Genomic DNA, 22,651 nt, shown 5'->3' with positions numbered 1-22,651 from the left:
GCACCAGAAAAGAGTCATATGGCTGTTCTAAGCGGCGATGCAACAATGGCAGCTGGTACACCGGCCACCCGCGGGCACATCGTACGCAGCGCACGACAGTGTAGACCTCGCGGATAGAGAAAGAGAGGACGAAAGGGCAGGGTGCGATGCGTTGAAGAAGTGGAGAGGAGGGGGACGCGACAGTGGGAAAGGAAATCGCATGGCCTGGGCGGGGGATGGAGAAAAAGGGTCCGATATGCGCATGCGCACACAGACACTCACAAGGCGGCGTTCGAAGATCTCCGTAGCCCTGGCCGCCTTCCTGCCCACCCACCTCCCCCGCACCGCTTTGCCTCGTGCTGTGCAAACCACACAGCTGGAGAGAGCAGAAAGAGGGAAATGGCCCCACAAGAGCCGCCGCACACGGGCAGTGCGAAAGGGAAGAGTCCGTGCACACATGTGTGCGAGCGAGCGTCAGCATGCAGCACATGCCAAGCCCTATATGCTTGCTTCCTTTAGTATGTGCGCGTGATCGGCACTCGTCGTTGCTCGACAGAGCCGTGCGATTATGGGCATATGGAAGCGAAAGAGAGAGAGAGAGAGCGAGGCGGAAGGGGGAGGGGAGGGGGCGTGGCTTACTGAGTGAAGTTGAGGAGGTGGAAGGTGACGTGCGTCGGAGAAAGCGCACACCGCAGCCCAAGTCCCCAAGGAGCACCTGCCCTCGGCTAAATGCAGCTGCCAGGTGCATGAGACAACGCGCGTCTGTAGAAGTGCATCTCAGAGAGGTGAGCCGGCACCCCTCTCCCAGCCCTCCCCTTCGGCTAGGCAAGCTGGCGCTTGTTGGAAAGAATGCGCGCCAGCACCGCGGAAGAGCGGATCACCTCCGTCTTGCGTAGCGTCTGCACGCTCGTTGGTAGTGCCACGGCGCACTGCTGCTGCTGCGCTGGCACCGGCGTTGACGCCTCATTCGATGGGGCGGTGGCCAGGGACGCCAAAAGCTGCTGGTGCAGCTGCCGCTTCACAGGTGCGAGATCGATCATCTCGAAGCGCGCCAGCTTTCCCTCCAGCAGCTGCAGATGCACAAGCGCGTTGAACACCCGTTCCGCAGAGCTGCCCAGCTTGAAGGTGAGACAGTGGGCGAGCGAGGTGACGGGGTGAAAGGCGCGGACAGGGTACACAAGCATCACCCCGCACGCCTCCATCGCCGCGGCCAGCACATCTTGTACGCCAGTGGTGGTCAGCCGCAGCACCGACGACGACAGACGCTCCGGTGAGGAAGTGGTGGTGCGGAAGAAGGAGGTGACGTCGTGCAACTCCTGACGCACGCGCTTCTCCAGGTCGGCACCTTCGCCGCAGTCAGCTTTCAGACTCAGCGATGCCGCACCAGGAGTGTAGTCAACGTAACCTTTGCGGCTCAGTTGAAGCGCCAGCCACTCTATCCTCGCCGTCATAAGGACAAATACCTCGTGTGGGTAAGCCTGGCGCAACGCCGCTGCCACGTCAGCAGCCGTGGAGAGGTCTGCCTTGTTCAGAGCCACGATCATTGGAAAGCGAAGACGAACGTAGAGCGCCACGAACGCGTGCAGCTCTGGTGGCCCCCATGTGCGCAGCATGGCTGTCAGCGCGATTTCGTTGGCAATGCCGACGCGCCGCAGCACGCGGTCCACAAAAGTCGGAGTGCTCCGGTAGCCGCTGAACATGGTGCGCAGTTTCGTCGGCTGCCGCACAAGGCTCGTCCATTTGGCGCGAAGGTTGTCGTAGATCCAGCTGTGCACCTCCGAGCGCACCCATGTGATGTCCTCCATCGTGGAGCCCTGGCCGGGCGCGCACGCCGTGCCGTCCGCCTCCGTCGCGGCCGCGCCGTCCACCACGTGCACCAGCACGTCAGCGTCGCACAGGTCATTCAAGAACTGGTTCCCTTTGCCCTTGCCTTGGTAGGCGCCCTGCACAAGCCCGGCCACATCCTTCACCCTCACCGGATGTCGGCGAAAGCGGTCGCTGCCTAGCGCACGCGTGTGACCGTAAGTTGCATCACACAGGTCACCAGCAAGGCCAGAGGAAAGGGCGGCGCTAGACGACCTCGCACTGCCGGCGGTCGCAGCCACGTCAGTGGCACCGTCACCAGCACGCGCCACCGCTGCTGCGCGCAGCGTTGCACATGGGCAGTACAGAGGTGCCAGACCCGCGCCGATGTTCGGCTCGATCGTGGTGAAGGGAAAAGCCGCAACACGCGCCGCGTCGCTCTCCACAGCCGGGTTCGTGACGGCGTTGAAGAAGGTGCTCTTGCCAGCACTGGGCTTGCCGATGAGGCCAATTGTCAGCGTGCAGGTGCCGCCACGGCCGCCAGCGGCCGAAGCGCCCGCAGACTCGGCCTCCTCGCTGTCGAAGTCCCCGTCGTCATCTTCGCCGACGTCTGCGGTTGGACGGCGGTCGTCGCGGGGGCGCCTCGCCTCAGCCAAGAGCAGTTCGGCAGCTTTTGCCTCCGCCTCAGCTATGTACGCTTCCCGGAGCAACTCGTCCTCGGCCGCCCAAGGGCCAGCCAGCTGCGACACTGCAGCTTCTCCGTCAGCCTCGCCGCGGCCACACGCCTCCTCGGCGAAGATATCAACGAGGACGTTCAACTTCTCTTGCGCCAGCCCAGCGGCGTAGAGGTAGGCTGGGAGCAGCATAGCCGTCTCGGCACCGAGCTCGTCGGCAAGGTAGGCCGAGGTGCGCACTACAATGTCTGCTGCCCAGCGCTCGTACTTGATCGAGTGCCAGGCTGGACCGTCAGCCATCTCCACCATCGGCAGCGTTGACGGATAGCTCCAGGGCACGCGGAAGCAAACCTTGATGCGCTCTAGCGTGTGCACCGCAGACGCCTCCAGCGACGCTGCCACGGGTAAAGAAGAGGATGCCAGCAGAGACTCCGCATCCGTGAAGAGCGGAATGCGCACGAGTGTCTCGTTGCCGCAGGCCAGAACACATCCCTCCTCGTACATGGAGCGGACCATCTCCAGCTCCTCCGCGCGGGCCTCGAGCGTCTCTGCCAACTTGGCTGAGCTCAGCAAGGCCGTCTGGCACACCTCTCGCACCGCCGTGCGCACTTCTTTTAGCGCAGGAATACTGTGCGCGTGCTCGTGGAAGAGAGTATGAGAAGCGCTGCTGCACACCTGCGCGAAGGCGGCGCTCTCCTCCGGCGCCACAACGGCGTCCTTCTTACCAATGATGTGAAGAAAGGGCAGCGCTCCAAAAGCCGTGACCCCGGCGGCGGAGCTTGCAGCGCTGTCAGAGGCGGACTGAAAGAGTGTGTTCTCTGCGTTGCGCGGGAACGTGCGGCGTGGGTCTGGCGCGCCGGCTACGACGACACCGCGCAGCTGCGCAGCCACCGCGGCGTCCGCCACGTGCAGCCACAGGTATCGATAAATCATCAAAGCGCCCTGCGAGAAGCCAAGCATGACGGTGAAGGCAAGGTCAGTGCCTGGGCCGGCAGGCTGCATCGCTGTCGCGACCAACGCATCCCCGGCGCTGTAGTCCTCCCTGCCATCGGTGCTGCACCACGATCGCGTGGGTAGGTCATCTTGCGCTGTGATGAGAGGTAGCACATGCGGCGCCTCTAAAAACACAAGCTCTGCAATGCCGGCGAGGTCATCCTGGAAGAGGCTCAGCTGATGCTGAAAGATCTCCCGCGTCTGCTGAGCGCCATGCAGGCATAGCACTCGCACAGGCATCAACGCAAGGAAGGGTGGGGGGAAGGGGCAGCAGAGCGAGTCCCTATAACACTTACGGTGGTAAAAAGGTAAGCCGACACGATAAGGAAAAGGAGACACAAGCACACGTGCGGCAAGGGGAGGTGTGGGAAGTGTGCGAATGGAAGCGATGCAGGAAGCATTGCGCTCGTTGGGCAGGCGGTGCGCGCGAAAAGGAGAGAAGGACGGAAAGAGAAGGACGTGGTGGCTGCAGGCACGAGTGAGGACGTGTGTGTCATGACGCCCACGTATGTGTGCTCACGTCACAGCACATACATCGCGAAGAGCCCACCTCTTCCTTGTTTCTAGTACAGCACCCCATCCCCCCTTGCGCCGCAAGGTCCGCCGCCGCACCCGACCGCCTTGGACAGCGTGAGGCGCAGAACGACGGCCATCGGGCGTGCACACATAGACGCTGTGCGATGCGCGCGCAATAGGAATCAGAAATGAGCGAAGAGAGAGTACACAAGAGTTGCACACCACGCAGACATTTGGTGCCTGCGTGTGTGTTGGCCTGCAGCAAGAGCAGAAGACAAAGCCGCGCAGGCGATGTCAGGCACGCACGCGGAACACACCGCTGTAGTCACTCACACGAACACACAGATGAAAAGGGTGAAAGCGCTCCACATGCATTGCACTGTGCATTGATGCGTGTATGTGTGTGTGTACTCCCGTTGTGTCACTGCTAATCCCTCCCCGCCTCGCTGTGCCCCTCACGTGCCTCCGTCTGTCTCTGCTCACGTGCTCTCTTTGGTGAACAAACGGCCAAGCTCGGCCCATCCATCACCTGCCGCAGATGCCACGTGGTTTCCCGCCGTCATCACCAGCGCAGGTATATCTCCAGCTGCAGTAGCAGAAGTCGTCGTTCGAGTCGCGCTCTCCATGGCACTCAGTCGGCCATCTGGCGACACGCCAGGCGCCCACGCCCTTGCTGTAGCTGTTGCGGCTGCGCACACTGCTGCAGCAGGAGCAGCAAATATTCCCTCTCAGCCAGTGCCTTTTCTTCGCCACGGCACAGTGCCTGGTGCGCCTTCGCCAAGCCTTCCTCCACATGCCTCAAGCCCGAGGCAGGTGCAGCACTTGTCACGGCGGAGTCGGAAACTGGATTTCGTGCGGCACATCTCGTTGGCGCCTCGCCCCTGCCAGCGATGACCGCCGTGGTATCGGAGGCATGGATGCCGCTCTGAGACGCTACATGGTCATCCAGCCCCGCAACCGTGGATAACGAGCACTTGGCAAAACGCGCATCACGGAGCTTTAGACAGTCGTGAGAGCCGTCACGCAGGTGCTGCAGCAGCTCTCGGCGCTCCGTGATGCAAGCAGTAAGCTCTTGCAACGCGCCACCGAGCACCTCAGCTGGCAGCTGCGCCTGATCACCGGGAGTACGAGAGATTTCTGGCAATGAGGTAGAAGACGACGCAAGCCCGTGCTCGAGCTCTTGAGCGCTTCGCGTCTGCTCGCGTTGACGCTGGAAGGTCAGATCCTTGCCTTGCGCATTCAGCTCGTCTACATGAGCCTGCAGACGATTCTTGCGGGTGCACAGCGTCGAGTAACGCTGTCTTTGCAATCGCATCTGAGCCATCTCGGCATCCAACTGAAGCGCAACGGTGTCGATGGGGACTTCTCGTGCCGTGGCAGTCGAGTCCGCAGGCATCCTAGCGTCTGCCTCCACTGCGGCAGCAGCTGCAAACCTCCTCTGGTGCGCCTCCTCCAAACGAGGCAGCCGTTTCTGAGCAACCTCAAGCTCCGCACACGCCTGCGCATGTGCCTCCGCGGCGGCCCTGCATCTTTCAGTGCTGTACTGCGCAGCGAGCCAGTGCCGATCTACCTCGACGGCCCTAGCAGCTGCCTCATGGGAAAGCTGTGCTGTCACGTCAAAGAAGCCTTCGTTCACGTGATGCAGCAGAGCTGCCTGACGGCCGCACTCCTCAGCCTCTGCGAAGGACTTGGTTTCGAAGGGGTGGAGATTGCAAGGCCACTCTCGTAGCACATCGCCAAGGACACCCCCGCTCGCTGCAGGAGTATGATCCGCCAGGCACGACGCGATGCGGGCTTTCTCGGCGGTATTCGAGTGCTGATGCGCTGCCGCACTAACGTCGCGCGCCGCGCATTGATAAGGCGGTGGTGTGTCTCTACGCTGACCTGATTCACTGCGCGCATGGCCTCCCACAGTGACCTCAACGCCAGAGCGCAGTGGCGCCTGTGTGCGCGCTAAGTGGCTTACACCCCCGCCAACGTGTGCAGCGAGGGCGGGCCGCGGTGGTGGTGGTGGTGGTGGTGCCTGTTGCGATGGCCGGCTGTAGCTTCGCCCTAGATGCGGGTAAAGACCGCCCGTGCAAGAAGGCTCTGAAACGGCGGTACTTTGCCAATGAGGAGGGCGGCGCAAGTTCGTCGAGTCGCTCCGCGGCTGAGCATCTCGCCGCCACCGCTCGTCAACTCGAGGCGGTGGTGACGACTCATACGCCCGCCCGCCCCCCCCCGTTCCAGACCGCAGTGGCGGGAAGGGGGAAGCGATGGAAGAGAGTCCAGCCAGCCACGTCGCGGACGCGCTTGCGCCCTTCGACCACTACGCCTCTCTCCTTGTCGGGGTCGCTCTCATCGTGTACGTATGGGTGCTCGTCGCTTGTGCGTCCGAGGAAGAGGGAGGCCGTTAGTCTCTCCGGTAGGCAAGCGCGTGTGCGTTGCCGAGCGATGACCTCTGTGCGTGTCAGCGTCCTCCCCGCCCAAGAATACGCATCCACACGCACAAGACAGTCCAGGGAAGACGCAGACAGGTCTGTATGCGGGTGCGAGAAGGGCAGATGAGTTGGAGAGCAGTACCGACGACATATTGCACAATTCACACAGCTCTGTCAAAGTGAAACAAGCGCTCGCATCTGACTGCTTGTGAGCGTGGTGCAAAACCAGGCTGGCACCCGTCAGTGTCGGACACGCAAGGGAAGAACAAGGGTGTTCATCCCGACTCCAAGTGGCGCATGGCGCTTCTGGATCCTAGTAGCTGAAGTCGCCACGCTCGGCGCCCATCTCCTGGCGATGGGTCGACCTGCACGCGCGGCACATGAGCGTTGCCCGTGTGCTTGTGCACAATAAAAGTGCTTGTGTGTCTGTATGTGAGCAAGGCAAGAAGATCAGCTGCACTGGTGCAGGCTGTGCATTCTCGTGTGCAAGACTCTGCTCGTCTCGCCCCACCCGCCCATCCACCCCCCTCTCCAAGGCCGCCTGTCAAGTCCTCCATCTGCGTGCACAGCGCGAGCGCACTCAGGCGCGTGCCCTTGCAGCGCCGTCAGCGTAGTTGATCGCGCAGCAACTGCTCCACCAGTCGCAGCGCCCGCGCATGCTCTGTCTCTCCTGCACTAACGCCCTCTGAGCGGGTGCGCTTCCGTGCGCGCGCGGGTGGTGGCGGGCCGCTGGGACGAAACAACGACCCGCCGTCTCTCGTGGCTGCTGTTGCAAGGGATGCCCGGCCGCCATCTGCAGTCCTTTCTCCGCTGCCGTCGCGCAGACGCTCTTGCAGAAGCCGCAGCGCGTACTGAAGCGCTTGAGTGTGGAAGTTTGTGCCCGCTGCTGAGGCGGTCGCCGAGGAGGCCACCGAAGCATTGGCTGCTGCCGCTGTGGAGGAGCGCTGTGCCTTCTTCGAAGGCCTTGTCCGTGGTGCCTTACTCGGTGTCGCAGGCGACAGTGCGACGGTCGCGCTGCGTTGCAGCGAGCGGCACCGAGCTGGAGGCCGTGCCGAGGATGCGGAGTCTGTGCTATCCGATCCAGAGACTTCATGTTTCTCTTGCTTACGGGCAGTCCCCTCTGAATCGGCACAGAGGTCGGAGGAGTGCGTGTAGGGCGCCGGCAAGGGCAAGCTGCTCGAAATGACGTTGGTGCTTGAGCCGGAGCTGCTGGTGCTCGTGCTCGTGCTCGTGCGGCTGCGACGTGACAGCTGCCGCTTCTCTGATGACGTAGTACGCAGTGATACTGGTGAGAGACTCCGTAAATAAAGCATCGGGTCAACTCGAGCCGGTGCTCTCTGGACCTGATGCTGCGGCAGTGGCTGCTCTCTCTGCACCGCCTGATGGCCTACTACAGAAAACTGCTGAGTGGTGAAGTAGTGAAAGAGCTCCGCGACGTGGCGGCACACCTTCACGCCATCGTCCGTGCGAGGCACCTGTTCATATAAGCGGGGATTGCACGTGCAGGACAAGCTCAGCATGACAGTGCGCCATTGCGAACGAGCGAAAAGCGCCACAGGAGCCGACAAAGTCGATGTGCTCGGAGGTGAAACGCAAGCGCCACCAGCGGAGAGCCTCGTCGACGCTAGCGGCTGCGCAGCGGTCATGTTGCCCACCAATGCCAGCAACGGCGCCAGCTCCACTAGCACGCGCACCTGCAAATAGCGTCGAACCGTTGCCGACACAGAATAACGCAGCGGGCCTGTCATGACGCAGGTATAGTCGGAGATGTAGTCCGTCAAGCACCGCTGCGATACACGTGCGTAAGACTCCACGACGTTCACCGCTGTCGCGTAGTTGTCGGGCGTGAACAGCGCTCGGCCGAAGAGGTAGAGAGCGGATAGGTGCGCCGGCGCGAGCGCCACCAGCGGTGACTGCGACGCCAGTACACGGTCCTCACGACGCGCACTGCTTGCAAACGTGTCCTCGTTGCGCGTGGCGGGCAGCACCATCCCATACGTGACCCACTGGCACCGTTCTTCTGGCAGCAGCGAGGAGCCGGCGACACTCGACGCGGACAGCACCCCCTCGCTGGGGTCCATCAAAGCCGAAGGCGATACAGCAGGACCGACCGGCGTTCTTTTTCTCTTCGATGTGCCACCGTTTCGGTGCAGCGGGTTCACACAAACGCGGCGGAGAACGAGCTGCGGTCGCCGCGGCTGTCGCTGCAGTGCGGCGGCCAAGCCGTTCCACCGGCATAGCTCTGCAAAGCACCGCTCCTGCAGCGAGGCAGCACGGCCCCCCTCCCTTGCGCTGCCACTTCCACTGCCCGCGCCTTGCACAAGCGCGGTAACAGCCAAGACCGCGGTCAGACTGCCCACGTCAGCATCCTCGTCCAGGGGCGTCTGCACAAGTGAGGAAACAGGAGGTAAGCCCGCGGCAGACCTGAGCGTGTCGGCGCAGACCTGCAAGCTATCGAATACCTGATTCAGCGACAAGAGTTGTGCTAGCGCAGCGTGTCCGGCGGCGGTGCACGACACCGCGAGACTGCGAGCCGCGTCAGTGCAGTACACGCTTGATGCCAGCTGAATCGCGCCCCTCAGCAGCTCATACTCCTCCTCAGGCGTCGGCACCGCCCGGGAAGCGCTAGGCACTCGATCAGAACGCCCTAGAGCACTCGATTGTGGATCCGCTGACATGGAGACGGCCAGTAGTGGTGGCATAAAACTGTGCTCCACATGTGCGCGCTGCGTCCACCACCGCAGCGCCTCCTCCATGGGCAGTGGCGATGGACAAAGCAGCACCACCAAACCATTATTGACTCTCCTGTCCGTGCGCTCACACTGCGCGCTCGCACCGGCCGCGGTGGTCTCGCTGCGCTTCCTGTCGCGCGCGCGCCTGCGGCTCGTGCACTTTGGTGTGGAACTGGAGGACAGAGGCGAGACACCGATCGGCAGCTCCAGACCTCCGCAGTGGCTGACGGAGCTCTCGCTATGAAGCCATCCCCAGTACACGAGGGCCTGACGCAGCAGTGTCCCGTGGGCCTCTTGGTATCCCTCCGACAGTTCAACCCACAAGCAGGATCGGCCGGACTCCGAGGATGATGCAGAGGTGCACGCTGCAGACCACCATGCCTGCAGAAGCGATGGCTGTACATCGGCGGCGCACTTCGAGGTGGATACAGCATGCGTGGCGGCGCCATTGGAGCCGCTGGTGTCGCCGCTCCCTGTGGATGACGGGGTTTCAGTAGCGCCAGCGGGTGTCGTCTGCACCGTTCTCCGTTTCCGGGCCGGAAGCGTCAGCGAGGATGTCGGTGTTTTTCCTCCTCTTGCCGCGCCAAGACTCGGTGCTGCCGAGGTACCGCCGCTAGCTGGCAACTCGGCCTTCGCGCCGCCGTCGTCGAGCTTCTCCGAGCGTGCGGGCAGTCGGGGCACTGGCGGTGATGACAGACACAGCGGTGATGAGGTTGCGGCTGCGGAGGCTGGCTCCGCCTCCTCTCGGGACGTTTCCGCAGCAACCAACCCCGCCGATGGTGGGGCGCCGTCTTCCGCAGCTGCCGCCGCAGTCCGTGGAACTCTGGCCTGCCGGAAACGCGTCCTCCTCAACCTCTCCTCTTGTGACTGCGACGGCACTGATGGAGCAGCTGGAGGTTGGCAAGCGGCAGGCGCCATGGACTTGGAGTCCGCGCTCAAGTTACTGCCGGTTGCGAATAGGTGGGATAGGGGCACGTCACCACCCAGGACCGTCAGCTCTTGTGGATGGAGTGCCGTGGACGGCTTCGCGGAGTTTGGTGGTAGAGAGATGTGCCTCGGTTCAGTGTGGGATGCAGGCGAGTGGTCCTTCGAAGACTCTGTCAGGCCTCGTGCACCGTCACAGTTCTCTTTCTGGTCAAGTGGTGCTTCTGACTTCGGCATTGGTGCAAGTCCAGCATCCTTGCGTACCGTTGTCGTCAACGCTATCTGATGGGCGTCCTTCGTTGCTGCCTTGGATGTCCGCCTCCGCCTCGATGAGGGTGATTGCGGGAGTGGCGCTGGAGCCGGCATGCCCCTCTCCGCGATCGAGACTACCTCGCCAGTCGTCGACGCCTCTTCCTTGGTTCCCTTCCTCGTCCGCCTCCGCTTTGCTGCTGGCTTACCACCGGCTTGAGCGGCACAGCGTACATCGTCGTGGCCCTCCGCATGAGGGGGGAACGTATCTGTCCCCCGCTGCTGTCTGCGCTTCGGGTCTGGCATTGTCGGCAGCAGCATCGGCACCCATGGCAGCGCCGCGGTGTTGATGCGGCTCTGTGTGTGCGGCTCGTCCGCTAAGGGATCTACACCGTCCGCATAAAGAAGGCTGGTGGCCAGATGGGACAGAGATGCACGGACGGGCGTCTCATTGAGTGAGGCAGCCACGGCCAACAGCGGCGACGCAGCCGATGGGGAGGCAGAGAAGAACGACGAGGACGACACCAGGGTTGGTGGCGGCAATTCGTCTAGCGCTGCCAACGGCAGTGTCAATACGGTATCGGCAGCGCCTGGGTCTTTCGCCGATGGCCCGCGGCACCTCAGCTCGCGCGCCTCAGTTTGAGGTTTATCTGCTGTTCGCGGAGTCCACAGTGACAGCGACGAGGATGCCATGGCGGGCGGTGAAGCGCGGCTGCAGTGCTGCCCCTCGTCGTCCGTGCAACAAGGCAGCACCTGCGTCGTCATCGCGCTCGCCGCGACAAGGGGCGGCGGCACGGGAAAGGAGGACGTGGTCAGCTGAGAGATCGTGGTCCGCATCTCCGCCAGCACTGCAGAAGACGATAGGGACGAAGAAAAAAGGAACTTCTCTTCCTTCACGTCGGGACTCTGCCCTGCCTCGTGTACTGCGCTCAAGGAAGCAGGTGCCGAAGGCTGGCTCTGTGGCGACAATGACCCTGTCCGTTGCAACGGCGCTCTTCCGCCTCGTGATGCAGAGCTGGAGGGGGACGTGACGAGTGCTGGCGACTTGGAGGTAAGCACCGGCTCGGCTGAAATTGATGAATCTGTTGTGTACGAGAAAAATGAGCTGTGAAACGACAGCGCCGAAAGCGCTTGGGACGACTTCGCGGGGAATGGCACGAACTCTTCGATGCGCTCCTCTTCCGGCTGTGCCTTGCGGTCGAGCACAGCGGAGTCGGATACGTCTCCTAGAACAAGCATCGGAGAAGCCACCGCTGACGGCGAAGAAGTCCGCGGCAGCGAGTTCGTGTGCGAGTGGTAGGCGTGCGGAGAAAACGACGCTGGTGATGCGAAGGCGGTCGAGTCTTCGTCGTCGTAGTCACCGTAGCCGTTAAGTGAGTGGGCTAAGGAGGTGTCTAGGGAGGTGAAGGGCGACACTGAGCGCTCTGCCGTCGTGGGAGTGGATGCAGAGGAGAGCAAGCGTTCCGCCCCGCTTCTATCTCCGCTGCCTCTCCGCATTCTTTCGAGTGTGTGTGCGTGTGCGTGTGCGTGTGTGTGTGCGTGTGTGTATGTGTGTGCGTGTGTGTGTATGCGCGCGCGTACGTCAGTTCAAGTGCACGTGTGCGTCCTATCGCTTCCTTGTCGAGTAAGTGTCTCCTCTACGCATGCGTGACACACGCGCACAACTGATTTACTTTGTATGTACATGTGTGCGAATGTGTATGCGTGTGCGTGCCCGTGGCACCCCACGGCCATGAAAAGGATGGCGCAGTCCCATGCACCACAGGAAGAGAGAGAAAGGGAGAGCGAAAACGGCGGTGAGCGCGTGCGACGGGCTTCCGCGTAGTCGAAGGCGTACGAAAGCGTGTGCGTCGGTGTTGTGGAAAGCAGCGCAGGAACAGGAGACGTCGTGCTCGAGCGGTGCCGGACAACTCGTCCAGAGGCAGGCGCGAAGAGCAGCAAGGCGACGGGCAAAAGAAGCGCGGACAGGTGCGCCCGCATCTTCACGATAGAGGTGAACGCATGAGATGCAGACGACGTATGCGGCATGGACAACATCCACCGTGCAACGATCGTCCCAGCCTCTACCTTCCCCCCTCCCTCTCCCTCGTACGCACAAGTTCTTGCGCATCCACATCGCTTGTTCGGCTTTTTCTATACGCCACGTAGCGAGGAAAGAGGGAGCCGTTAGCAGCAGCTGTAAGTCGGCGGCCCCACTCATGTGTCGCCGTAGTGGTGACAGGGGAGAGGGGGCTGAGACAGAGGACGCGCACGACATACACGTACAAGCCCTCAAGCGAGAGGACGTGGGTAAGAGACTCGATAAACAGCTATTTTTCGTTTCCTCTCCTTTCTCTCAAACTGTGATGACGGGAGGGCGGCATCTCGGTGCGCGGCATCAAGGCCCAGCAGCACCCGCTCGGTGGGGAGGCCTGGCGGCCCCCGTACACATGCCGGCGCCGAGCCACCCCTCATAGTCACAGAGCCAGGCGCCTACGACGTAGGGGGGTCAGAGCGGCTTATCGCTAATGATGTCGGCGGTGGGGTGCTGGATGGCGCTGTGTTGGGGAGAGATCCGCCACTGTGCGCACGCCCGTGCCGTGCGTATGCTGGGCGGGGTGTCAGCGTGACTCGAACGTGTCCCACCCGGCCCTCGCACTGCCTGCTGGTGTGGGAAAGCCTGGGCAACCTCGGGCGATGCATCGCGTGGCGGTCAGCATGGCTGGGGGCGGCGGTGAGGCGACATGCGGGGCGGGGGGCGGGGGGTGTTGGGGGGCGGAGACGCTGCCCTCATGCCTGAGCTGGCGCATTGCTGCGGCGCGCGTGCACGGCTGCTTCGCAGCGCGCGATGGGTCTCTGACGGAGCGGGCGGGGCGGTGCCTAACGTATGTGATGCGCCGACGTGGACACGGCGAGGGAGAACAAAGACATTGTGCGGAAGAGGGCAAGGCGAAGATGAGAAAGGGCAAGGCAACGGAGACAATGCCGGTCTCGGTAAGCAACCGCACAGCGACGAGAGAATATTTGGAAGGAAAGAGGAGAGGTGCGTATATCTGTGTGTGTGTGTGTGTGTGTGTGTGTGTTTCATGCACGACTTAGTCGCACAAGCACTGCCATCATCACTGACCGTCTGCTTTGCAGCTTCGGTGAACGTTTCGCGTGTATTTACATGCATATCATGCGGTGGAGCTTGCCTCCGTCGCTGTCGAGTGCCCTTCGAGCCCGCTTTCACCACCCAATGCAGTGCACCCACTTTTCTGAGTAGACCATAACAGTTAGAGAGAGACACACACACGCTCACAACAAGAGAAATGCAAGCTGAAGAAAAGAAGAAGCTTGGCAATCTGTGAACAAGCCGAATCACAACGGCAAAGATGGCGTCGATGAGGAGGGAGAGGGGGCAATCCGAGATAGAGAGCGAGTGAAAAGGAGAGAGAAAATATATTGAGAGGGAGAACGTAAGGAGCGAACAGATAAAAGGGATGCAGTGGAAGCGGCGCTCATGAGTTGGCGTCGAGGGGCCTCGCTCTCCCTCCTCCGGGCACACGCACACACACAAAGGAGACGAAAAAGTAAGAGCTGCACCGAAGCCATTCCTTCCGGTCACCCATCTGGCAGCGTGGCTCACCCCCACCATCGCCCCTCGCACCGCGGCACACGCACATTAGCAGGACGAGATCGGCAATCCACAGAGGTGTACACATGCAAAGAGGGAGAGATGCCCACCCGCGTAGGGAGAGGGGCGGGAAGGGGTCAATCCCAAGTGCACGCTTGACGAACTGCTGTGCCGCCTGCGCGACCACGCGAGTCCCGCTTGCTAGCGTGTGCCAACCTCCAAGCACCGCTATGCTCCCTCTCCTTCCTCCGCCACCACCGCCATCTACACCTCCTCGCACTCAGCCAATAACGATACCGAAAAGAGTGCTGTATGGATAAGCGGGTGAGGCGCGCCTCACTGCAGCGAGAGACCCCGCGCCCCGCTCAGCCATGTGTGGCAGCGGGCTCCGCATCCGTCGCCTGCGCGTCTTCGGGTGCGGCGCCGCCAGTAGCCTGATACTGTTCGCTCAGCTGCTGGTGCCACATAGCAGCGTACAAGCCGTCCTTGCCCAGCAGCTCCGCATGGGTACCCTGCTCTGCAAGGCCACCTTTGCCGTCGAGCACGAAGATCATGTCTGCTTCCTTCACGGTGGTCAGGCGGTGTGCGACGAGGACGATTGTGCGTCGCCGCGTCCGCTCAGTAGCGTTCTTGAGCGTCTCCATCACGTTCAGCTCGGTCATGCTGTCGAGTGCGGAGGTGGCCTCGTCGGCGAGTAGGATAGGAGGGTCCCTCAGCAGCACGCGCGCAATGGAAATGCGCTGCTTCTCGCCGCCGCTCAGCCTGAGGCCCCGCTCACCGACAGATGTGTCGTAGCCTTCGCTCATGCGCGCTATGGTGTCGTGTAGGCTTGCAGCCCTCGCTGCCGCCTCCACCTCGGCATCCGTCGCGTCCATGCGGCCATAGCGGATGTTGTACCGAACTGACTCGTTGAAGAGAACCGTATCCTGTGGTATGACTCCGATGCACTTGCGTACGCTCTCCATGCGCAGTTTGTCGAGGGGCTGCCCGTCCAGCAGCACTTGCCCAGAAGTGGGGTCGTAGAAGCGGAAGAGGAGGCGGAAGATGGTGCTCTTGCCGCTCCCGGAAGGGCCGACAAAAGCCACCGTCTTACCTCCTGGAATCGTGAGACTGAGGTTGCGCAGGACGAGGCGGTCGAGCTCCGTCTTGTACTCAAAGGTGACGTTGCGCAGCTCGATGGTGCCGTCGATGTACTTGTATGCCTTCTCGTCTGCCGTGTCTTTCATGTTCGACCTTTGGTCTAGCAGGGCTATCATTGCCTGCATGTTCTGCGTGCTGGACTGTACCTCGCGGTAAATCATGCCGAGGTAACTCAGCGGCATATAGAGCTGCATCAGGAGCGCGTCCACCAGCACCAAGTCGCCAACCGTCATCGCCCCCGTCAGCACACCACACGTGGCGAGGTACAGACTCAGCACACTGGCCACCACGAAAATGAGCTGCTGCCCAAAGTTCAGCAGCGCCATCGTCTGATCAAGAATCACAAGCTTCTTGTTCATGTTCTCCGTTTCCTCGCGAATGCGCTCGGACTCGTACTTCTCTGAGCCAAAGTACTTGATCGTCTCGTAGTTGAGCAGCGAGTCCACGATGAGCCCGCCGACACGGCTCTCAAGGGCGTTGTAGCGCGTGCGGAATTTCGAGCGCCAGTTCGTCACCGAAAAGGTCCACGCCACGTAGGAGAAGACCGCGATGAGTGCAATGCCGATGAACTGCGGGCCAGCCTGGCTGTTGAGGGCATAGCATACAAGCCCCATCTCGAAGATTGTCGGAGCAATCATGAAGAGCAGTACATACGCCAAGGACCAGAACGCACGGCTACCGCGGTCGAGGTCTTTGCTCAGGACGCCGGTCTCGCGGCTGAGGTGGTAGTCGAGGTCGAGCTGGTGCAGCTTGTTGAACATCTCCATCGATAGCTTCGTGGAGGCGTGCCCGCCGACCGGGGCGAATAGAACCGTCTTGAGCTCCTCGGAGACGAAGGTCGTGATGCGGCAGATGCCGTACGCCACAACACACCCGAACACGCCTACCGTTAGCGGGCCGGCCACTGCCACAGCCTCCGCTGTTGCCGTGGTGGGGGCCAGCAGGTCCACGATTGTCTTGAACCAGAAAGGAACCGCCACCCTCAACACCTTAGCCACCAGCACACACACCACACTGCTGGCCACGAGCATCTTGATCTTTGGCTCGCCATGTGGCCAGAGGTAGGTCCACATCTTCCACAGAACGCGGCCGACGGGGATGTCGGACGCTTTCTCCGAGATTTGAATCCCATCCAGGCGAGGTGGTGTGGTGATGCTCGTCGTAGGCTTTTCCTTCTTGACCGATGTCTCCGGTTCTGCCGTGGCGTCGCCTGTGCTCGTCTTCTGCGCCGCGTCGAATGGCAAGGCATCTCCTGGCGAGGCAGGCTGATCCACTGGTGGCAGCGGGCGATGTGGGCTCCTCTGAGCCTCCTGGCCTGCCGCTGCCACCCGCTCGCCCATGCCCAGGCGATGAGTCACCTCCACTTGGTCTTCGGAGAGGCGAGCAAATGTGCCAGCGGAGCCACCACCACCACCACCACCACCGCTGCTGCTGCTGCTGCCCCTCTCCTTGTTCCGTTCCCCTCCAGCTGTCTCGCTCTTGTTGCCGCTGCCGCTGCCATTCTGTACGACAGCCTCTCCCTCACTGCTGGCAGTGCCGGCGCCATCGCCACTCGTTTGCGCAGCTGACGCGTCACTTGGCAGCCCTGTCACTTTTTGTAGATCATCTACACAGGAGGCGCCACACGTGCGCTTCTCAGACTCCTTCTTTTTCTGGTCCTCTGAGGGAGGGGTGGAGCTTGGAGTGCGCAGCAGCCGGGATATACACACGAGCGTGCGTGCTTGCGTCCACCAAGCGCTATAGCCCGGCAGCACCGACGGCTTGAGCGACGGATGCGTGCCGAGCCCTTGCCGCTTCGCAAGCACTCCTCGACGGCTGCGCAGCGCAGCAGCAGCGAAAGGCCCGTACAGTGTGGTTGCTCGTGCGACAGCACCCTCGTACAGGCCAACGCCTCGTAGTAGCGGAGTCCCTCGCCGAAGCATGGTGCAATCAAGCATCGAATTACGGAAGTAGTAGCAGAGAGAGAAGGAGCTGGGAAGCGGACTGGCAAAAAGAAGTGCGCTGCACAGCAAGTGGGCCCACAAATAACACGGCAGTGCCGACGGGAGAAGAGAATCACCGTTCAACGTCTGTCCAAGTCCCACTACTCTCCGCTCCTGCGCGGCAGAGATGTGCAGAGAGCCCGAGAAGGCCGATGAGTGAGCGAGCGAGGAAGAGAGAGACGATGAAAGGAGCACACGCCCCTTGTAAAGCCACTGCGACACCCCGGTGCAGTTTCCTGCACAAGGAAGTGGGACGCGTATACGTGAGTGAAACCGTTGTTGTTTTGTTGCGCACTGGACGCTAACCGCAGCGGTAGGTGCGTACGTATGTGTGTGTGTGTGCGCGCGCGCGCAAGAATTAGAGCAAGCCAACTGGGGGTATGGGATGGGGTGAAAGGGCATGTTGGAGGTCAGTAAGAGGAAAGAGGGGGCGTGTTCACGAAACAGAGAGGTGATTGGGCGTACGTGCCGCCAGATCCACATACAAGAGAATGAAAAGAGAGAAACCAACGGGCGGGGAGATAGAAAAGAGGAGGCGAAGAAGGTGTGAGGGAGCTAAAGAGGGAGAAGCAGGTGAGCATCTCTGTCTGCGCGGCTGATCATGGCACACGTGTGCACCCCTTGACGAGCCTGCAGGAGAGTCGCACGTGCGGCATCGAAGCCACGATGCCGCTGCAGCTTTATCGTGTCACTTTTTTCTTCTTTGCAGAGGCGCCACGCGGAACGGAGAGACAAACAACGTACAGAAAGCGGACAACGGGGGAGGGGGTCAAGAGCGCGGCTGTCTACGGAGTAAGGAATGGCGCCTCTCTGTGAGATGCCCTCACCGCGGGGCGTCGACGTATTGGGTATCGAGTTCGAGTGCCGGTCGCGTAGATGCTGCCAAGCCTACGGGGGCGAAACGAATCGGTGAGGGGGAGAGAGAGAGACCAGTGAATAAGGCCACACTAAAGCAAGGCCAACGATGTCAGAGCCACAAAGCAGAGCGCTTCCGCCTGCACACGTCATCGACGTAACGAAAGGTTGTCGAAAAAGAGACCGCTTTACGTGCGGCACGCATCGAATTAAGCCCGCCATCGCCCAGCGCTTGCGACGTCAAGCGCGAGTCCTCCAGTTGAGTAAGTGAGGTACTTCAGTGAGCCTGCGACGCGGTCGCCGAGCCCAGCCCGCCGTATCGGCCGCTGCCGTGGCCTATCTGTGTGAAGGATGTCTGGCCACTGCCGCCTGGTCGGCGCCGACGAGGAATGCGAAACAGGCTCGGCACAATCATTGACTCAATGGAGTCGAGCGTCTCACCCTGGGCGATGCGCGCACAGCAGGCCTCGAGGAAATCGATCTCGAAGCGGTTCAGCGGAAACGACGAAGTCCACACATCCGCTGGCGGTCGATACTGCTGCTGCTGCCGCTCCGCGACGGAGGCGTACTCCATCACTTCGAACAGGCTGCGGTAGAAGCCGGCGCGATATAGGTACGGCGCAAGGATGTCGACGCCCTGCAGCACCAGCGTGCCATCCGGGACCAGCTCCATCGACACACTAGACGACGCCTCGAAACGGCGGACAAAGTTCCAGTCGCCCTTTGCGTCGTGCCCGCATTGCTGACAACCTTGCACCAAGCCATCCTCCGCCTTCACCCGCGGCGCCCCGCATCGGGTGCAGTGTAGCGCCCACAGCCGGATTTGACTAGGCAGCGCCTGCAACCCGTCGCGTCGGCCCTCAACAAAGTGCACGACAACGACACCTCCATCCTCTTGAGAACCGGTGACAGAAGGCGACGTCCCCGCTGCTGCCTCGGCCTCAGCGGCCAGTATGGCGGCCTTCTCTGTTTTGACCTGCGCCAGTGGGGGTGAACCGACTCGGTGGCCCCCGCCGGTGCTCGGCACATCAGATCTCGCTTCGGGGGCCGCAGGCGATTCCATGCGAGGGCGACGCGAGCTGACCGGGAAAAACGCGGCGGATGTGCTGGCGGAAGCGTCCGACGTGGTGACACGATGCCTCTGCACCACAGCGTCATCGTCGCCGTCCACCACGTCCCCAAAGTAGTTCTCGTAGTCACCTTGTGTCGCGTCCACCACCTCCATAATCATCTGCTCTTTGCGCCGCTCTCGGGTGGTGTCACCATTGCGGAAGGTGCCGTCCGGCTCCAACACCACCATATGTGTGCCCGCTGGCATCTGATCAATGACATGCTTCATCCAAAGGTCCACCTGTAGCGAGGAGGAGGTGACGCGGCGCTCGCACACCGGGCACGGCCCGGCCGGGTCACGCATGGAGCGACACTTGTTCAGCATCACAATCCACGAGTCCAAGTCGCAGCACTGCAGGTGGTTGCACTCATTGCTGCGCACGGGATAGCGCATAGGGAGGCGAGAGTAGGGACACAGCAGCGAAAACTCTACGGAGGCAACCATGAGCTCTTCGTCCTCGTTATTCTCCGCGTTAGGCATGTGCTGCGACTTAGATCGCCGGGCATCCGTCGGTGATGCGCCCCCATCACCCGTCATCACGCAAGACGCACGGGACCCTCGCCGACGCGATGCCCCATCCTCCCCGAACGCGACATGCACCGCGCGCTGTCGATGAGCGTGCAGGTTCCCTGCTGACTCGAGACTCCCCTCTCGAGACGCGTCGAGGTCGCTGATGATACGTCTCCGCACCTCTTGTAGCGTGCTGGAGACGTCTCTGGTCGTGGTGCTGTGCTGCTGCTGCTGCTCATAGTGTTCCGCGTCGCCGCTTTGAGGAGAAGAGCTCAACTGCCCTGGTGTAGAAAAAGACCAGTGCTGCTGTTGCAGCTGTGGCTGTTCGCGATGCTGCAGATGGCGAGTCGCAGCAGTGCGGTGACCGGTAGCGGGAAGGGCATGACTCGCACGCGGGAAGCCAGATAGCGGCGTCGGCGGTGCATCCGAGAAAGAGCCGACGCGGTAACCACCACCGCCACTGCTGCGGTGGGCGCTGGCAGCGTCGAAGAAACTCGCGATGGAGAAGGGCTCTCGCGGGCGTGGTGCATCCGCCGCTATAGACGCACACAGAGACGACGACAGTGACGGTGGCAGTGGTCGGTGGCGGCCACTGCTTGCTTTCGGCGGCATGCAGCCAGTCCTGGCCTTCCCCTTCTCCCTTTGAAGTGCTACGCTTGCAGTCAAGTAAATGCGGTATCTGAGCCGATACTCAGCTGACGGGAAGGCACTGCCGCTCGCGTACACCGTCTCGGGCTGCGCGTGTGTGTGCGTAGCGGTTAGAAAGGCAAGGAGGGAGAGTGTTATGCGAAAGACGGTGGAGAAAACTGTTGCAGACACAGCCCGATGACGAGTGTCTGTGCCGAAGTGCTACCACGGCAGGCAACCCGGAGCGTGTCTATGATACGTGACTACTCACTTTTGTTGGGGGAGATGGTGCTTGCTCCATGTACAAACAAAACTTCTATGGAAACGCACTTGTGATGGAAAGGGCGCAGCCGACAGAAAGGAAAAGAGCCTGTGCGTGTGTGTGTGTGTGGTGGGTGACGGGGAGGGGTGCCGTATGCGCGTTGCCTCCGTGTTGTTGGGTGCGGGGGAAGGGGGGGGGCGAGGAGAGAATAAAACCCTGTGGGACCGAGGGAAGCAAAGGCCTCTCGCTTCTTCACGAGCTCCTCTCTACTTTTTGAGAGAGGGAGAAAGGGCCAGCGAAAGAAAAAGGCGATGTGTTGTGCACCACTTCTGCGGGCCCTTCCTCACCTCATTTGAAGAACACGAGATGCGTATAGTGATGTTTGGCTGAAGGACTCGTTGAGCTTGCTTGTTTTTATTTTCTCTTCGCGTTGTGTATGCCTGTGTGCGTGTGTGTGTGTGTGTGTGTGTGTGTGTGTGTGTGTGTACGTGTGTGTAATAGAGAGAGGAAGATGCGGAGACGAAGGGAAGGGAATGGGGTAGAGGAGTGGAAAGGAGAAGGAGAGAGAGAGAGAGAGAGGACGTCGAGCGACAAGTATAAGCAGGGGGCGATTCACACAAGAATCGAAGGTGTACATGCGTGTTTGCGTGCGGATGGATCACCTCACGAGAGCGAGCCTCGTCTCGTGTTATCGCTTTTCCCATCAATGCACCCCCCCCCCTCTGCCTTGCCTCTGCGTTTTGCTGTTGCTGCTGTGAATAACAGGGACGATGAGGAAGGGACTCTGTATGTGTGCGCGCGCGATAGGGCTTATACAGCGCGGATGGCCAGGTCGGTGTCTGTGGCCAGTAGACGGCGAGGGAGAGAAAGCGGTGCAGGGGAATCTCTCTTTTCGCCCTCGATGTGAGCCGGTGGACGCTTCCTCTTCACGCGGTGCCCGTAGCACATACAGGCTCCACAGCCTGACGAGAGGAGCCGAGGAGGAGCACTTTTGGCGGTGAGTGCCTCAGTCGTACCGCAGCGCGTACACCCAACGCGCACGCTGGTACGCGTACACGAGAAGTCCCACCGACCAGAGCGCGTACAGAAAGTTCATCATTGACGGTGCAAGTAGCTGAGGGGTCCGCATTGCGTGGAGGAAGTACTGCGCAGACGCCGACGTGGCTGCGGCGCACATATATACGTTGGACAGCTTTGCGTCGTACGGATACATAACGACAGCCGCGCCGCCGATGCATGTGTTGATAGCGCCGGTTAAAAGCATGACTCGACGTCGGCTGCGGTACCAGCACGCAATCGAGCCGCAGGCATTCAGGACAGAGAAGGCGCCCGCGCCGACTCCAAAGGGGACGTAGATCATGTTCTGGCGATGTGGCTCCAAAGATGCTGTTTTGTGTGTGTGTGTGTGTGTGTGTGTGTGTGTGTGTGTGTGTGTGTGTGTGTGTGTGTGTGTGTGCCGGTATTTCGATTGTGATGCAGCGAGAGCGTGCCAGAGAGAAGGGTGAAAGGGGGCACAAAAAGAAGCGAAGGGGAAACGAGAGAGAACTCTGATGCTGTGTGCGTGAGAGAGATGCGCAGTGTGATAAGAGCGGTCCCCCCCCCCTCCTCCTCCTCTCTCTCCCCAGAGCACCTCAGCAGCACCAGCAACCACACTGCCCTCGCAGCCGTCAAGTAAACTGTAACAACCAAAACAAAATGAATATAGCCTCTCTGTGATGTGGAAAGAAGAGAAGGACGCGTGACGGCAGCAGAGCGAAGCGTCTTGAGGGAGAAGGGCGACGGGGGCAACTCCTTCTCCAGACAAGAGAATCGACGCACTTTCTGGCGTGAAACGCGCAAAGCAATGTGAAGGGCTGGAGAAGGCAAAAAAACAGGAAAGAAGAGAAGGAGCGGATGGTCGAGTGGAAACTTCAGAGATAGGGAGGCAAACAGCACTGCATCACCGTGCTTGGATGGCCGGGCGCGGATCGTCTCACTGTTTCGCCCTCTCAACAGAGCTGACTCGCAGCTATGAAAGCGAGGAGAAAAAGGAAGGCGCCGTGTCATCCCTCCCCTCACGTTTTCTACAAGGAAAGTGCACCAGCCCACACGTTTCGCCTAGAGCTCTGTGCTTCAGCAGTGCTCTCGTCCTTGCAAAAGTCACGGGCTTGTGTTCGCATGTGCTCCCGTGGAGACCCGTATCTAAACCCTCTTCCCACCCACCCACCCACCCCACGCACACACTTCACGCACAAGCTTGGCTGCCGTCAGAGTACTGTGTGAGAGCAAGTACGAAAACG

The 22,651-nt window shown here is 61.2% G+C and overlaps 6 protein-coding genes across 6 annotated transcripts; all 6 read right to left on the bottom strand.

The window, feature by feature from the left end:
- Nucleotides 1–800: 800 nt before the first annotated feature.
- LMJF_32_3110 (conserved hypothetical protein) lies at nt 801–3,689 on the bottom strand (the record flags this gene model as incomplete). Its single annotated transcript, XM_001685586.1, has 1 exon — nt 801–3,689. One exon carries the CDS (start codon nt 3,687–3,689, stop codon nt 801–803), a length of 2,889 nt encoding a protein of 962 aa, XP_001685638.1.
- Nucleotides 3,690–4,596: 907 nt separating this feature from the next.
- On the bottom strand, nt 4,597–5,361 carry LMJF_32_3100 (hypothetical protein; the record flags this gene model as incomplete). Its single annotated transcript, XM_001685585.1, has 1 exon — nt 4,597–5,361. One exon carries the CDS (start codon nt 5,359–5,361, stop codon nt 4,597–4,599), a length of 765 nt encoding a protein of 254 aa, XP_001685637.1.
- A 1,629-nt stretch (nt 5,362–6,990) lies between these two features.
- Nucleotides 6,991–11,529, bottom strand: LMJF_32_3090 (conserved hypothetical protein; the record flags this gene model as incomplete). Its single annotated transcript, XM_001685584.1, has 1 exon — nt 6,991–11,529. One exon carries the CDS (start codon nt 11,527–11,529, stop codon nt 6,991–6,993), a length of 4,539 nt encoding a protein of 1,512 aa, XP_001685636.1.
- Nucleotides 11,530–14,250: 2,721 nt separating this feature from the next.
- On the bottom strand, nt 14,251–16,365 carry ABCB3 (putative ATP-binding cassette protein subfamily B,member 3; the record flags this gene model as incomplete). Its single annotated transcript, XM_001685583.1, has 1 exon — nt 14,251–16,365. The coding sequence occupies one exon, from the start codon at nt 16,363–16,365 to the stop codon at nt 14,251–14,253; it is 2,115 nt and encodes a 704-aa protein (XP_001685635.1).
- A 1,774-nt stretch (nt 16,366–18,139) lies between these two features.
- LMJF_32_3070 (conserved hypothetical protein) lies at nt 18,140–19,510 on the bottom strand (the record flags this gene model as incomplete). The annotated part of the gene is made up of 1 exon (XM_001685582.1): nt 18,140–19,510. One exon carries the CDS (start codon nt 19,508–19,510, stop codon nt 18,140–18,142), a length of 1,371 nt encoding a protein of 456 aa, XP_001685634.1.
- Nucleotides 19,511–21,378: 1,868 nt separating this feature from the next.
- Nucleotides 21,379–21,732, bottom strand: LMJF_32_3065 (conserved hypothetical protein; the record flags this gene model as incomplete). Its single annotated transcript, XM_001685581.1, has 1 exon — nt 21,379–21,732. The coding sequence occupies one exon, from the start codon at nt 21,730–21,732 to the stop codon at nt 21,379–21,381; it is 354 nt and encodes a 117-aa protein (XP_001685633.1).
- Nucleotides 21,733–22,651: the final 919 nt, after the last annotated feature.

This window comes from Leishmania major, chromosome 32, assembly GCF_000002725.2.
Source record: "Leishmania major strain Friedlin complete genome, chromosome 32".
NCBI classification, from domain to species: domain Eukaryota; phylum Euglenozoa; class Kinetoplastea; order Trypanosomatida; family Trypanosomatidae; genus Leishmania; species Leishmania major.
Note: the sequence above shows the minus strand (reverse complement) of the source record. Positions and strands in the feature narration are given on the sequence as shown.